Genomic DNA, 13,174 nt, shown 5'->3' on the forward strand with positions numbered 1-13,174 from the left:
TCCGCATAGAAACTCAGCCCAAATTTGATAGAATGTGCTTCTAGTAATATTTGAATGGCAATACTCATAAGGACTAGATGGAAGCTGTATGGGCATCAAGGATTGTGTGTTTATAACATCTGTAACTTTTGGGAACATTCCTTCAGCACCATTACTGGTTTAGGCCAGGGCCAAAGAGCAAATGTTTGAAAAAAGTGCATAATTAGAGAAATCAAGGAGGCATCTGTATGTCTTTGACGAATAAAAGCTGCAAGGAAAGCCAAATGAACTCCTTCCAAGATATCCAATTAACTACAAAAAAGAATGTATTGTCACATAAGCTTTAAAGGTTGTGTACATGAGTACATACTTGAAGCAAAGAATGTAAGTGAACAATACTACTCTAGTACAAATGCACTTACTTCTTGCCTTTTTTTCCCCATATTTTAAGAAATCTCAGCATAGATTGGAAATTCTGAAAACAATTTTTGCACATTCGAGAGACAATGGCCCAAGAGGAATGAAGCAAAACAAGACCAATTGGTTCCTGTAACTGTTTCCTAAATTAATCAGCAAGAACTGATGTTGCAAGAGAAGAAAGATTGGCATGCATTTTACCTCCACATTTGGAACAAGCCGAAGAATATGCTTATTTGCACGAACTCCAGACAGGCTTTTCCAGCTGGTACAATATCAATATTCCTCATTAAGAATGGGTTTAATATGTCTACATTCTGTGGACCAAAGGCTGAGCAGCCCAACATATGAGGTTATAAATATCAGGGATGAAGGAAATTTTTATTGAACAAAGGTAAGAAAAACTCAGAACAGTGTGATGCTGCCAAAACTTGACAAATAGTTAAAGATCCAATGACATATTCAGTAGAAAATATTGAGCATGGATGTTCAAGAATTTTAATTCTTCACATCCATAATTGCTCCGAAAATCACGTTAACAAAGCTTTAAACTTAACAAATGGACAAAAGAAAACGTTGCATGCTTAACAACTAAACGCGCTCACCTCATGAACATATAATACTTTAAGTCGGGCATATGGTAGATCAATGGAAATTCCATCAAAACTTGAACAGTATTAGAGGCACTTTCGCACCCTTGACACTGTGTATATCAGCTATGTCTCTTTTTAAGCAGGTCATGCAGACAAACAAAATGTATGTGATTGGGAAGTTAATTCGAGCAGCTTAATTAATTCAAAGGTTAGTTTGAATTAAGGTTTGTTTCTTCTCAAATGTTTGATATATCTCGTCTATGCCTGCATTTTTGGATTGGATATAATGTGCTGTTTTTGTTTTCGGCCACAACTACCTCTTATTGCTGTTGCTTGTATAATATTTATTCAATTTCATCAATTTACTCTGTTTCAATACTTTATGTTCATCTTTAATTGTTGAAACTATTTATTTAGTTAATCTCTAGTGTTCAATTATTTGCCTTGGCATATATGAATGTGATTGAGCCTTCCTGCTTGAGAAAAACTTTTGCAGGTAGCCTTCTTTGCTTCGCCCACTCCGATCAAGTCTTGAGGAAGACTCATAGTCATAGGTTAAAGTTTTGGAGTTTATGTAAAAGGATATTTTATTGTAAGCCTTGGATGTAATTATGATATTCCTCCGCCATTGTAAGCGAGTGAAAATAATAAAATTTAAAGATACTGTCTTCTTTTTCAAATAATATCTTATAATATATATTTATATATAATATAATATGTTTTGTATTACTAAACTAGACAAAAACTAGCAGATAACTAACCTGTTTGTGGTATATAGGACGTTCTTGTAAAATAAGGGTTGAAAACATTGGAATTAATTGGTTTTTTCATTTTAGATTAATAATTAGAATTTTTCAACCCTTATCTATGCATAAGCCACAGGACAAACCAATATCCCACAAACTTCCTAAATTTGATATGAACTCGTAAATAATTGTGTATGATCAAATTGAAAAAAATATGAAAGAAAAACAGTGCTGGCTCACAGCTTCACTAACATAGTAGTTGGAGACATGATACGCTTAACTCGGTGGACATGTTGTCAGGAGTTGTCTTCATCACGAACCTATATAGTTAATGAAGTTCTTGTTATTTAAATCATTGGAGGAACGCCATAAGAATTATTGTTCTTATGTTTTAGACTCATTTTTGTTTCAATTTTCCGTGAAAAAAATATTTTTGAAAAAATTTAATTTTAAGAAGTTTTATTATATTTTTTTTTTAAATTTTTAAAAATAATCAAGATCTAGAAAACTAAATTTTTGACTGAGAAAATATTTTAAATATGAGAAGTGCTTTAAAGAAAAATTCTTTTTTTTTTAAGATTTTACTCCACTAAAAATAAAGTAAGTCATATTAATTTTCATAAAGTATTTAAATAATAAACTAATTTTCTAAACAATAGGCTCAAAAAAAATCATTTATTATAAATAATTATTAAACTTTCGCATAATAGAATATTAAGAGTATATAGGAAGAACCATCGCATGTGGATCCGTGGCGCAATGGTAGCGCGTCTGACTCCAGATCAGAAGGTTGCGTGTTCGATTCACGTCGGGTTCAATCCCCTTCCTTTTTATTTTTTAATGCCTCCGTTTTACCAACCCAACTACGAATTAATAATCGTTCAGGCGGGCAACCAAAAAAAGGCGTGCCTTTTGTGACTTTGTGGCATCTAATAATTGTATCTCCACATTATTCTTTTGATCTCAATCTCCTTCCTTCTTGCCTAAACTAATATCATCTCATCAACTTTGAAACCAACAAAACAAGCCCACTAATTGCCTACACGCCTCAAGAACACTGTATAAAACCCACTCATCATCTTTCACTTCTCAATACAGTCCACATTCTCAGCCAAAAATGACCACCTTAGAGCTCCTCTCTCTCTTCCCCTTCTTCTTCTTCTTCATTCTTTCTGCAACTTCATCTTTCAACGATGCCAGCCTCATACAACAAACCTGCAAGCACACTCCGAACCAAGCCCTCTGTCTCCAGTACCTCAAATCAGACCCTCGAAGCTCTGATGCTGACATCTCAGGTCTCGCTCTCATCATGGTGGACGCCATGAAAGCGAAAGCCAAGCAAGCCGTGGCCAAAATTCACCAGGAGCTCCAGCGAAGAGGCCATGGCGATACTGAAACACAAGCTCTGAGGTCTTGTGCAGAGCAGTACAGCGCAGTTCTGGAAGCTGATATTCCGGAAGCCATTGCAGCTCTGCAAAAGGGGGACCCAAAGTTCGCTGAAGATGGAGCTAATGACGCAGCTTTGGAGGCCAATTCTTGCGAAAGCAGCTTCTCTTCTGGGAAATCGCTACTCACACGAGAAAACAATGATGTGCATGACATTGCTCAAGTCACCGCAGCTATTGTCAGAAATTTGCTTTAGATTTCTGTTAATGAAATGCTCTCTTTATAATAATTAAAAATAAAAATTGGAGTTCCTCCAAGAGCTGGTTCTATTTACAGGATGTAGGTGAAAGATTCATATTATTAAATTTTTATCACAAATTTATTCTTTTACCTCCAAAAAAGAAAATGTGTTATTTGAACATGAATTTTCTTGATCTTATTTATAAGTTATTTTTTAGTGTATTTTATTAAAATAAAAAAAATTTCAAACCTCATTAATTGTGTAGTAGGAAAAATTAATAAATTTACACCTAGATCATTAATAAAGACAAAAGCAATTATTTTTAATAATTTTTCAAACATTTAAGAAGGGTATAAAGGTAAGGATAAATCTATAAAATAATAAAGTTCTTTATAAATATGATTAAAATTAATCTTTCATATATTCTATAAATAAGACTAGAGGAATATATATATTTAATAAGAATAAAATAAAAAATTTATTAAACTTTTAAACAAAATTAATAAATTTTAAGACTTTTTTTTATTTTAATAAAATTCACTCAATGACAGTTCATAAGTTGAGTTAATGGGAATGGGATTGTTGTGGGGAAGACAAAATAAGTGAGTAGGGCATTTGGCATTGTTAATTGATGGAAATTGTTGGAAGGAGATAAGCAAGAGTTTGTCATTTTCGCGTGTTTTTCTTGGTTTCACATGATAGCATTACAATTTCTTTGTTCATATTCAATCGATCTATGGGGGGCTGCGTTGATTAACATAAGCAGACAGACAAGAAACCACTACCACGCAATCTTGTCATTTTTCATATTTCAGGTGCAATACATTGTTCCAGCCTCTTTAGTATATTCGTCCCTTCAATCTTATTTATAAAATATTTTTTAAAAATAATCATTGATTAAAAATATAAAACACATTATAATAATTAAATATTTTTTTTAATTTTATCCGTTCTTAATTAACGTAAAGATATTTAATTTAGTTATATTGCTACAATATCAAAAAAAAATTAACTTTTTTTAAAATATATGAAATGATTAAAAATATCCTCGTTTAGTACATCTTTTACATAAGTAAGAAAATAAATTTAATTAAATAATAGTAACAAATGTATGGCAAGTATACAGTATATACTTATCCGGTAAAACATACTCCCTCCGTTTAAAAATATAAAGTATTTTTAACCAAATCTCACCTCTTAATAAAGTTTTTACCTACTTTTAAACTAACCCTATCATTTTATAATTATCCCTATTAACTACCCTATAATAAATAAAAAGTCACCATCAATAGGTGCACTTTTTAAAAAAAGCAATGATTACACCTCAAAAAATTAAAAATACCTTATATTTTTAAACATTCAACTCCTTAAAAAATACTTTACATTTTTGAATAGAGAAGTAATCATTTGCCATTGTAGTTTTATTGAGTTTTGCTTTTAATCTCTAAAGTTTTTTTTTTTTTATTGTTTTCAGTCTTTATAATTTCAACAATATTAAATGATGCTTGTTACTCAATTCCTTATAATTTCAGTGCTTTCGATATTTTCAATCCTTATAGAGACTAAAAATATTAAAAAAATTACAGAAACTAAAAGTAAAACTCAATAAAAATAAAAGGATCAATGATTGTGTTTTCCCTACTAATTTTATTTTCTTTACATATTAAAAATGACCTTCATGTATCTAAAAAAATATTAAAGTAGGAGTGTCTTTTCAAATTATAAAGATGAACTTAAATAAACCTTAAGCTGGAATTGATGGTTTCAAAATTTGTATACTTAAAATTGTTAGAGAAAATTCAAAAAGTAATATCATTATCTGAGGTTGATTCAGATATTAAAAATAGGGAGCAAGTAATATCTTCTAATATATTTAAAAAAAAAAAACTAAAGTGATTGTTTTCCAATGCCAGGGTTAATTGTTAGTATTGTCTCAATTAACCTTTATTTTTTTTTGTTAAAACAGTAAATATAATTCAAGCCCTTGGATAAAAAAGATGAATGATAATCAATAAACAAGATTTTAAAGATTGCACTTTTAAGGGTCTAAACTAGTCCAATAGCTAAGATTCTCGTGATAATTTAAAAAAAAAAAAACAAAGGCTAATGTTAAAGTAGATAACATTATTTGAATAATTAATATACTTGTAACGATGAAGTTGGAAGTTGGATCTACAAAGAAAAAAAAAAAAAAAAAGGCTTGGCTTGTGGCATCCTCCTCTTTTACTGAGAAAGGATCAAATGAACAATACTGCAATGATGAATGCCAACCTGAGCTCTACAATTACAGAGACATAAATAATTTTCTGGGGCCACCAACAAAATTCCATTGAGTTTTTCTGCATGAATTAACCCATTTTTAAATCGTAAACATGTATTTATTATTATTACTATTATTATTACTATTATTATTATTATAAATTCTACTATACTCCATGCCAATAACCTTGTAGTTTAAGGACATCTGACTTGTAGCTTCCTAAAAATAAGAGATTGTGAGTTTCATACGATACCCAAACGAGATGTGTGAGAATATTTTTTTATTAAAAGAGAATTTTAATTAAATAAACATAAGAAGTACATAATATTACAGAAACAATATATGATGTGGCTACCACATGTTACCTCCGTGAGTTTTTATTATTTTTTTTATCGAACTCGAATATTTACCCTTGAAACCGTACGGATGAGATGAGTGGGCAATTAATTTTTATTTATTGGACACAGGGTGGCAATTTGTTAATTGAGTTATTAATAATATAGACGAGAAAGAATGATAATTAGATCCAAAAATTTCAATTTGATAATAGTTAGATCCCTAAAAGCCTTTTTAATTGCAGATATCAATTTTAACAGTTATAAATAAATGAAAATGCAAGTTGTAAATCATGAACTAAAAATAATTAATTATCATAATCTGTAACCGAGATTATTATATTTTTAAATTTTTGAATTTTTATTTGTAATTTATTTTTTTTAAAAAAAATAAATTTTGGCATTATGAAATTGAAACTCTAGTACCGAATTGCCATACCCTTCAAATAATGGTAAGAAGAACTTCCAATCCCTAGGCCTAAATTTGAAAACAAGACAAATTAAAAAGTGTAGTTAATGGCTTGTCTCTTTTCCGCATTGCATTGGCGATGTTGTTCTGTCTGTCTCAAGATATTTTTAATACTGCAATTAGTAGTCCTTGGAGGGTGTAAGATTTTATTTTATTTTTTAATTAACATTCATTAAATTAAGACAATAAAAAACTAAAAATCTAAATCAGTCACAAAAAATCCAAATGATAATAACAATAGAAAAACAAAACGAAACCTGCGTGCACGGAAACCAAATACCATATGCTCATAGGGGAGGAATGGAAGAATCCAGTGAGAAAAAAGATAAAAAGCAAATGATCTCACTAATAATTTTTACATCTCTCTCTCCATCACTGTCTCTGTCTCCAAAGAACCCTAGAATCAATGGTGGGATCAGAATCTGAACAAACAGAAGAAGGAGAAGAAGAGGGTGAAAAAGGGGACATCCGTGATACATGGGGCAACCCCAAACTCCTCAAACCTTAAACTTTGTGTTCCTTTTCCTTCTTTCCAGCCCATGGTATCATTAAAACCTGCAAATTACTTTACAATCTCTCTCTCTCTCTCTCTCTCTCTCTCACACACATGATTAGATTTCAAATCAAGTTTCAAACTTCATTATTATCACCTGCATTGCTCCAATTATTTCACAGTTGCCTCGTCGCTTTCCATTTCTTAGACTCGGAACATTAAACGTTTTAATTTAAACATGTTCATTCGTCTGCTATGATTATCGTATTTTATATCTATGAATATTTTTAAATCTGAGCATAACACCAACAACAGATTTCAAATATTTTCACCTCTCTCTTTTTCTCCAGATGGCGACAAACGAATTTCCATTTTTTAACACGCCAAACGACCAAGCTAACCATAAATATCAGTCAGGCTGAGGCACGAACCTCAGTGACATTCTCGCATTCTTCCTCCATCCATAATCTTCATCCGCCATTTCCTCTCGCAAGACAGAACAATGAGGAGCTTCAGCTCGGCCTCTCTACTCTCTTCTTCGTCTTCTTCCTTTCCACTTCTTCATCTTCTTCTTCTTGCTTCTCTTCTCTTCACAACAACCCACCAATCTGACCTTAATACAAGCAGTAATGGCGATTTCATAGACCAGATATGCAAAAAGACTCCTTTTTATGACCTCTGTGTCGCCACCCTCCGTTCAAATCCTCTCGCCCCTAAACCTGATCTCAAAGGGGTCGCTCTTGTGATGGTGAATAACCTTCTGGCAAATGCAAGTGACACTCTGAATTACATTGAAGTCTCATCAAGCAGACCTCAGATCAACAATTAGAGCAAGCCTTGGCTTTCTGTGCAGAGTCTTATATACCCATCGTCAAGTATACTCTCCCACAAGCAGCTGATGCTGTGAGCCAAGGCAGATTTGGGTTTGCCAGTTACTGTGTGTCTGATGCTGCCAAGGAAATCAGTAATTGTGATAAGAAATTCTCAGGCTCTGCTCAGAATCAGTCTCTTTTGGGGGATAGAAATGGGACTCTGCAGAAGCTAGTGGGTGTGGCTTCTGCTATAATGAAACTATTACTCAAGGGTTAATTTTTCTTTTACCCCATTTTGGGTTTTTCCTCTTTTTCTCTTCCTCTTTCTGCCCCGATCTAAAGAGCCTTACTCCAATTTGGATGGTTATTGGGTTTGTACAAAAATTATATATATATGTACTTTGAAAGCAGCTATTGTACTATTGTTCAGTCACTCTGAGTTTTCTGATCAGTGTACCATGTCCCTGCTTCAGCATTTTAGTCATAAAAGATTATTAGCATTTTGAATGGAGTGTTCCCCCTTAATTTTGAAGTACAGTTCTCAGAAACGTTTCAAAATGTTATCTTTTATTTGTTTGCCACAACCACTTGCTTAGTTTCTTAATTATATTTTAGACTGAAACATATTTTAAGAGGTAAAATATAATAAATCTTCAAGAAATAGCTAATCTTGAGAAAGAAACTTAGGACACGGCAAGTTTGTCTCAAGCAGCTATCCGAAATGTTCTATTCTCTGCCATTCTCAATCTCTGGTGGTTATTAAAAGATAAGATAGTGGTCATAGTTCATTCAATATATGTGAGTGGGGTTTGAGGAAGATGATGAGTAGAATTAAATTACTGTATGCAAAACAACAAAACAAATTCAGTCCAAAGCAAAGTATCTAGAATTTTCTCATCTCAGTGAACGTGAGCATATATTACAGGTGTCGAATTCTTATCAGATGAAGATGATGACGCCTCGTAGGTCAACTTTTCCTTAATATTTCTTTTCTGGTTGACAGACGGAGGTGTCACATGTGAGATCACATGTCTTAACTATTCCTCAACATGTTCTGATAAAAAGGACCCAAACTGGCACTAACATGTTCTAAACCCCATTTGACACTAACAGGACTCAACCATCTCAAATGGAAACTGAGAGCAATAATTATAATAAGGCATACCTTTCGGCCCTTAAAAAGAAAACTCTTGTGGTTTCTTTCAAGCCAGGTTAAGTTTCCTTAAAAATGTGTTCCTTTCAAGAGATCAAACAATTACCAGATAGAAGGAACAAATCAAAGTAGGACAAACTGTACAGGCTCTGTCACTAGAAAGAAATAATGACCTGCATTTTAGTTTACTACTAGACTTTAATAACAGTGCGGTTTTTAGCATCTGTAAATTTTTTGCGATGATGAATTGATTAGGAATGGACAGTGGCATCTTTACTAATTAGATTTAAGTTCACGTATTTATATATTAAAAAATAACACAAAAAATGACTAAATCTGAATTCCTTTTTTTACCTGTTTTGCTCTCAATCAGGATGGGTCTGTCTTATAAAGGCAAAGAAACAGAATCATAATGACCATTAGACTTGGGGAGGGTATGGAATAGATGCACCAATAAGACATCATAATGAAATCCTCACCAATTCCCACCCTCTTCTTTCTCTCTCTCTTTTCTAAGTTTTTATGTCCTTAATGGAGGGAATGATATAATGGGAATCAATCTGAGCTTTAAAATTGTGGGGATTGTTGTGTGGCTGGCACAGAGTCATTGTTGCCTTATGCTTTATGTGGTTTCTTTTATTTTTCTCACTTCAATATCACTCGGTGCTATTGCAATCAAGGTGAACCCACAAAAGATGTGTAATGATGATAACTTGCGTAGACCCAGTTTTTGAAAATTAATAGTAAATCAAAACAACCACAAGCAGACATGTAAAATCATACTGAAGTAATGGATTTGATCGTCCAATTTTTTGCAGGCCGAGTCCACTCACTGATTCTTCATAAATGAAGACAAACTGCTCCTGAACCTCGGAAAGGAAAATTTTGTTCCAACATTCGGAAATACTATGCAACTTACAACCATTGAAACAATTAAGCAACAGGAAGTTGCTATCAGCCAAAGAGGCCCCAAAAAAAATAATAAAAAAGAATTGGGCAAGCCAATGTACACTACCAGCAGTACAGCTATGGCAATTAGGCCCCCCCAACAAAACCACTGATTAATATACAAAAAGTGGTAAGTTACCCACCCAGTTCTGATACCCAGTTTCATGATAAAAGGAGAAGTAATACGTAAACAGACAAAACAGATAAAAGGGATCGTGTCAGAGGAATAAGAACACTAAACCCTCTTTTATTGGCCAAATACTGCACCATTTTTATTCTTGGTAAAAAACGCATTAACCCGAGCGTCTTCTCGTTCGTTCTGACCAATCTGAACTTGTGACCTGCTTTACAAAACTGCAAGACACCATGGAATAGCAAAATTGATGTTAAAAGGCTGCAACATGGTGTTGTGCTGTTATATGAATATAGTTGAAAGATCTACAGCCAGAGAAGAGTATAAGAAGCACGTGTGTGTATTTTACATTTTAACTTACTTGTGAGACTCTATACCGGGAGCATTCGGGCTATTTGCTGATGGATTGAGGGGGTATTGAACTGAGATCACGCCATCATCTACGCTTGTCGATAGAGGAGATCCCTGGAAGTTTGACACTGAACTTCTTCCAGATGGCATGCCTACAAAGAAAACGTATAGGACCGTAAGAGGCAAGAAAGCTACAGCTTCCACAAAATGGCATGAAGGCTCCCATGTCACTGAGAAAACATTGTTCTCAAAACTTAATTTCCCATCTTGCATTCTAAGTTGGTTTATGCTGAAATTTTTGTCTATAATGCTAGAAGTTCAATGATCTTCACCGCACTCCCAGCATCCTATTTATAAGGAAAAGAAAAGACTAGATCCAGTTATTAATTGAGGAAAATGCAAATTCTGTTGCCGGCAAATAAACAGAAAGCATGGATAACAGCATAAACATGGATACTCTTTGTCAACAAAATTCCCTTCAAACATGTTTCAAAATCCGATGAATATTAAAGTATGCCTAACTTGTAGACAGGATAATGAGCTCAACATCTAAAAGGACTGGCTTATAATGGAAGGCCTTTTGCCTCATTGATCCTTTGAATCCTCTATAATTTTACCATAGCTTAGCAATCCTAAATCAGGATCAAATAAGATGGCCAAAAAAAAAATCAGGATTAAATAAGCAACCATTAGAAGTAGAATTAGAAAATGATAACTACAGTTAAAATTTGAAAACATTGCCTTTGATTAGAGATTACTCATCACACATACGCTACAGTGGTCTCCATTCAACATTGCAGACAAATTACGAACCTCTTAATCAGGAAAATGGAAAGGTCTAGCTCTCCAGATAATAGAGTAATACTAATACTAATGGTCATAGCTAGCAATAAAATGCAGATTCCAAAGTTAACTAAATTGACAAGGTAATAAATTAGTCTAAAACTCATCCCAATAATTGGCAACGTTCCCACGGTTATCTCATCAATCATGCGTAAGCCTATTTCTAATCCCAATTTAGATTTCACTGCACAGTATTAGCAATACAACTATGTATGCAAGATAATTATTTACTTCAATGACAAAACATTACCTTGGAATATTATCACGATGCAAAAGACAATAGTGAAAATCGTGGCAAGTATGCTGCTACTGCCACTGGAAGATGATGATTTAGATGTTCTCATCTTCTTCAAGGCATTCAAGCGCTCTAGTCTAGCACGCTTCAACATGGCAAGTTCAGTTAGCTCCCTGATTAGCTTATGGTCAAAAGCATCCAGTGATGGGGCTCGGGGAGGTCTTGGAGGTTTGGGTGCCTTTTTATTACTGCCCTTCTTACGTTTCTCCTTTACTGGGTTTTCTCCATGTCAACTGACTCTTGTCCAGAGAATAACTTGTTTGACACATGCTTGGAAATGCTGCTTAAATTCGACTCATTACAGTATAAATTTGGCTTTTCTTCCTTTGTACCAACATCCCCTCCAGAAACCTTAGCAAATAATGACTTCTCTTGTTTTGCAGCAACTGGATTAGATTCTTTCTTTGAGTTGTCTTCTGTTTCAGACAACCCTATTTCAAGATCAAGTTCAGCACCCTTATCTTCTGCATTTAATAGACCCATCCTAATGTTACAAACCTAATGCAATCTATAATCTATCTCCTATTGTCACACAACAAAGTTACAAGAGCCAAAAAATTTCTGCCAAACGCAGCTCCTAACAGCTTCTCTGACATAAAATTATACGGTAAGGACCAACAATGACCAAAACTATCAAGAAATAACTTCTGTTCTACTCACGACCACAACTGAGAATCTAAGAAACCTCAAACTGGCCACGTTTCAATATATATATATATAGATGGCAAATTCTCAGTGTCAACTGCTAGCTGCACAATTATTTCTTTTGAAGCCCTTCTGTCAAAATCTCATGTGAATTGAATATAATTTCCAACCACTCCAATGCAATTCCGATACTGAACTAACCCTGCATTATAAGGTCAAGATTAAACCGGTTATTGGAAATCCAGAAACAGCAAGCTAAAAGCACCATTCACAAATTAAATTACAGAAAAAGATTACAAGAAAAAAACAAAATCAGGAAAACCCCGACAAAAAAGCAAGGGATAGCACAACCAGAAAAACGTGCACGGGCCCAACAAAAGCACCAAAGTTCATCTCAGACCTAACCACGGAAGGAGGGGAAGACAAGAACAATACTCAATCAATCAACCCCACAAAATGTAGCAAAAACAAATCTCTCACTGCCCACATCATATGAAGATACATTTCGCCTAAAGATGCCAAAAAGTCCCACATAAATCAAAAGATTGAAAACCCACAAAAATCCAAAACCCAACAGCATGAAACTAGGGTCCGCCATCATAATAACATCAAACAACAAACAAACACGAACAAGAAGAAAAGTTGAGAAAAACCTCTAAGAGAAAAAAGGAAGAGCCCCAGATCCGATGATAGGCCAAGAATGGGAGAGTTAAAATCCCGGAGGTAAAGAAAACCAGAGATAATAAACGAACAAGACGGGTAAAGGAAATAACCGGGAAAGCACTGAACTTGCTTTGTTCCCCAGGGAGATCAGTTTGATTCATTCAAAACGCCATATTTATAAACCAAAATCAAAACAAGAACATGTGTGCCTTGTTGGGTACTATGGAATTGCTAGGAAGCCAAGGATTGAAGAAATGCCTCGCCGACAGTTGCCAGCTTGGCATTGTCTTCCGTGGCCCTCAATTTAATCCTTTTTCCTTTTATAAATTCCCCTTATTTAGTCATCTTCATTTTTTCTTTTCCTTCAAAATTAGTTCTTTTTCCTTAAATTTTCCATCTACCTTTTCTTTTT

The 13,174-nt window shown here is 33.8% G+C and overlaps 1 protein-coding gene, 1 non-coding gene and 2 pseudogenes across 2 annotated transcripts; 3 read left to right on the forward strand and 1 right to left on the reverse strand.

Moving 5' to 3' along the window:
• Positions 1–2,480: 2,480 nt before the first annotated feature.
• TRNAW-CCA (transfer RNA tryptophan (anticodon CCA)) lies at positions 2,481–2,552 on the forward strand. Its single transcript has one exon. It is a non-coding gene; the product is annotated as a tRNA-Trp (tRNA).
• Positions 2,553–2,711: 159 nt separating this feature from the next.
• Positions 2,712–3,438, forward strand: LOC129310033 (cell wall / vacuolar inhibitor of fructosidase 1-like). The gene has a single exon (XM_054951852.1). It carries the CDS (start codon positions 2,853–2,855, stop codon positions 3,375–3,377), a length of 525 nt encoding a protein of 174 aa, XP_054807827.1. The 5' UTR covers positions 2,712–2,852; the 3' UTR covers positions 3,378–3,438.
• A 3,694-nt stretch (positions 3,439–7,132) lies between these two features.
• Positions 7,133–8,256, forward strand: LOC129309887 (cell wall / vacuolar inhibitor of fructosidase 1-like; annotated as a pseudogene).
• A 1,398-nt stretch (positions 8,257–9,654) lies between these two features.
• Positions 9,655–13,026, reverse strand: LOC129308236 (uncharacterized; annotated as a pseudogene).
• Between the last annotated feature and the right edge of the window lie 148 nt (positions 13,027–13,174).

The sequence above is a fragment of the Prosopis cineraria genome, unplaced genomic scaffold (genome assembly GCF_029017545.1).
Source record: "Prosopis cineraria cultivar Desert tree isolate PC_DT_omini unplaced genomic scaffold, ASM2901754v1 PC4, whole genome shotgun sequence".
NCBI lineage: Eukaryota > Viridiplantae > Streptophyta > Magnoliopsida > Fabales > Fabaceae > Prosopis > Prosopis cineraria.